The 2,468-nt window shown below is 34.4% G+C and overlaps 1 protein-coding gene across 1 annotated transcript; it reads left to right on the top strand.

The window, feature by feature from the left end:
* Positions 1–1,368: 1,368 nt before the first annotated feature.
* LOC130736672 (anti-H(O) lectin-like) lies at positions 1,369–2,112 on the top strand (the record flags this gene model as incomplete). Its single annotated transcript, XM_057588475.1, has 1 exon — positions 1,369–2,112. A coding segment is annotated over one exon (537 nt), but the record flags the coding sequence as incomplete, so codon positions are not given.
* Between the last annotated feature and the right edge of the window lie 356 nt (positions 2,113–2,468).

Genomic DNA, 2,468 nt, shown 5'->3' with positions numbered 1-2,468 from the left:
GGCTGATTTCTCCAGCATTTAGACTGGTGCAATTATATAAACTTCATCATATCCTTTCCCAGCCTTCCCGCAATAAGTGGGACTGTAATTGTAAATAAGATTGTCACGTACTTCTTGAGCAACTGGTCTGTTTATGGATTTCCTAGCTTCACTGGATCCAGGTCCGTGAGAGTAGAAAAGTATAAACTAAACTATTCATAAATACGTGGAAAAGAAACAGCAAATGGAGCTCAATCATTCATAGGTAGCAAGTATGTCTAATTTCTTAACACTATTTCGATCCACAATTAAGTAGCAATGGCGATACTCAAAAAAAGGACCTCGCCATTAGGAATGGCGATACTCAAAAAAATAAAAATCGCCAATGTGAGTGGCGATACTTAAAAGTTTTATATTTGGTTAACGCCAATGACGATAGCGATACTAGAAAAATATATATATCGCCATAACTGTTGGCGATTTCTTTAAAACATGAAAAGAAAAAATATATATCGCCGATTCTAGTGGCGATTTACACTAGTTGTGTAAATATTTTAAAAGTTGCACTAGATTGGTAAATAAATTTTAAATTTATACCAGCAAGGTAAAAAAGTCATTTCAAGTATCAAATTACATTTACATATAGTAGATGTGGATGTATTAAGAAACTTAATTTGTGCATTGCAAGAGGATTTATACAATGTATAAGTCACACACATGTAGTATATAGGAAAAGGAAAATGCGGGCACGACCTTGGGCCTCGTGCACCACGCACGAAGCAATTTCTGGCGGTTTTAAACCGCCAGAAACCGTAGCTTTTCTTTTTATTTTGACAGTTGTAATTTTGTGGCGGTTTTAAACCCCCAAAAACCGTAACTTTGCTTTTTTTTTGAACAGTTGTAATAGTCGTACGTAATCTCTCGTACCATATAGCATTACTCATAGGAAAATAGTATCTTAGATGAAAATAGTAACTTGCTGCGCTGGAAAGAAATAAAGTAACCTTTAGATTTAAATTGAGTAAAGTACACTCACCCCCCTTAAGGTTTGTTAGAATTACACTCCACCCCATTCTTATCTAAAATCTACATCCCACCCCATTTTATATAAAGGAAAATTTAGTGACGAAAAATATTCTTCATTAATAATTAGTTATTATTTAAATTGTTAATCAATAATTTCAAAAAAAATTCAATATAATCCAATAGATTTAAAAATGAAAACATCACAATCCTCCTCATTCTCTCAATCCGCGTTTTTCCTCCGTAAATTCACAATGCAAATTATGCAATAGCACACCTGCCCGATTTACAAATCATATCTCGAACATAGTGAAACATGCTTGTGTTTTCATATTTGGTAATAATTCAATTTTAATCAAAATAATCTCTTCCTTCTCTTTTGTTGTAAGTGATGTCCCCGGTTATAAAATATCTGATGGACTTGTTTTTTTTCTTGCACCATGGGGGACTACAATCCCCCCCAACTCAGAAGGTAAGAATCTTGGAATCCTTGATGAAAAAAATGGTTACAATCAATTTGTTGCTGTAGAATTTGATTCTTACAACAATACAAGGGACCCAACATTTAGACATATCGGAATTGATGTCAACTCTGTAATGTCAATGAATCTTGTAAAATGGAACAGGGTTTCTGGAGCACTGGAAAAAGTAACTATAATATATGACTCTCCAACTAAGACATTGAGTGTTGTTGTGACACATCAAAACGGTCAAATTACCACTGTTGCTCAACAAATTGATTTGAAAGTTGTGCTTCCAAAGGAGGTTAGTGTTGGTTTTAGCGCAACCACGTGGAATACCCACCGTGAGAGACATGACATCCATTCATGGTCTTTCACATCAACCTTTGAGACCAACTACGCCACTGAGGAGAACATCCATATTAATCATAGCTCTGCTTGATTTATGTTGTTTATCGAGGTGGTGTTGAGTTCAGTATATGTAATCTTAAATAAGGACCATGCATGAGCATGAGCATGAGCAACGTTTATGTATATATGTTTGTGTTGATGTAATCCTATGTCACTTCTCTGTACTAAGTGCTCTTCTCGCTAGCTAGCTTGGATGACTACAAGTTTAAATAAAATGTTCAGTTTCAATTCTGCATGACGAACCAGGAGCTGCGAGCTTTCGTTCAATTCTCGTTGTTCTTCTGAGAGAGAACATCGACTCTTGAATAAATTTTCGTTTTGAAATTCCAATGAAGAGTTCTGTTATTTTATTTTTCGTAAAAAAAATTAAATCATTTCTAAGGCAACATGTATGAGATGTTGGTCAATATAATTTACAAGGAAACAATTCAGACGTGTTGCCATTTATAGTTTAGGGAACACTTATTAAGGGTTAGGATATCAGTGTTGTATAAAATTCATTTTTTATGGTAACAACGAAGAATTGTAAGCTATTACTATTTTACGCAACACTTTAGGACTGATGCTAAAAAATGTGTTGCTAGAAGCACAAAA

This window comes from Lotus japonicus, chromosome 2 (assembly GCF_012489685.1).
Source record: "Lotus japonicus ecotype B-129 chromosome 2, LjGifu_v1.2".
Classification (NCBI taxonomy): domain Eukaryota; kingdom Viridiplantae; phylum Streptophyta; class Magnoliopsida; order Fabales; family Fabaceae; genus Lotus; species Lotus japonicus.
The sequence above is the reverse complement of the archived record's forward strand: the minus strand, read 5'-3'. Positions and strand labels throughout refer to the sequence as shown.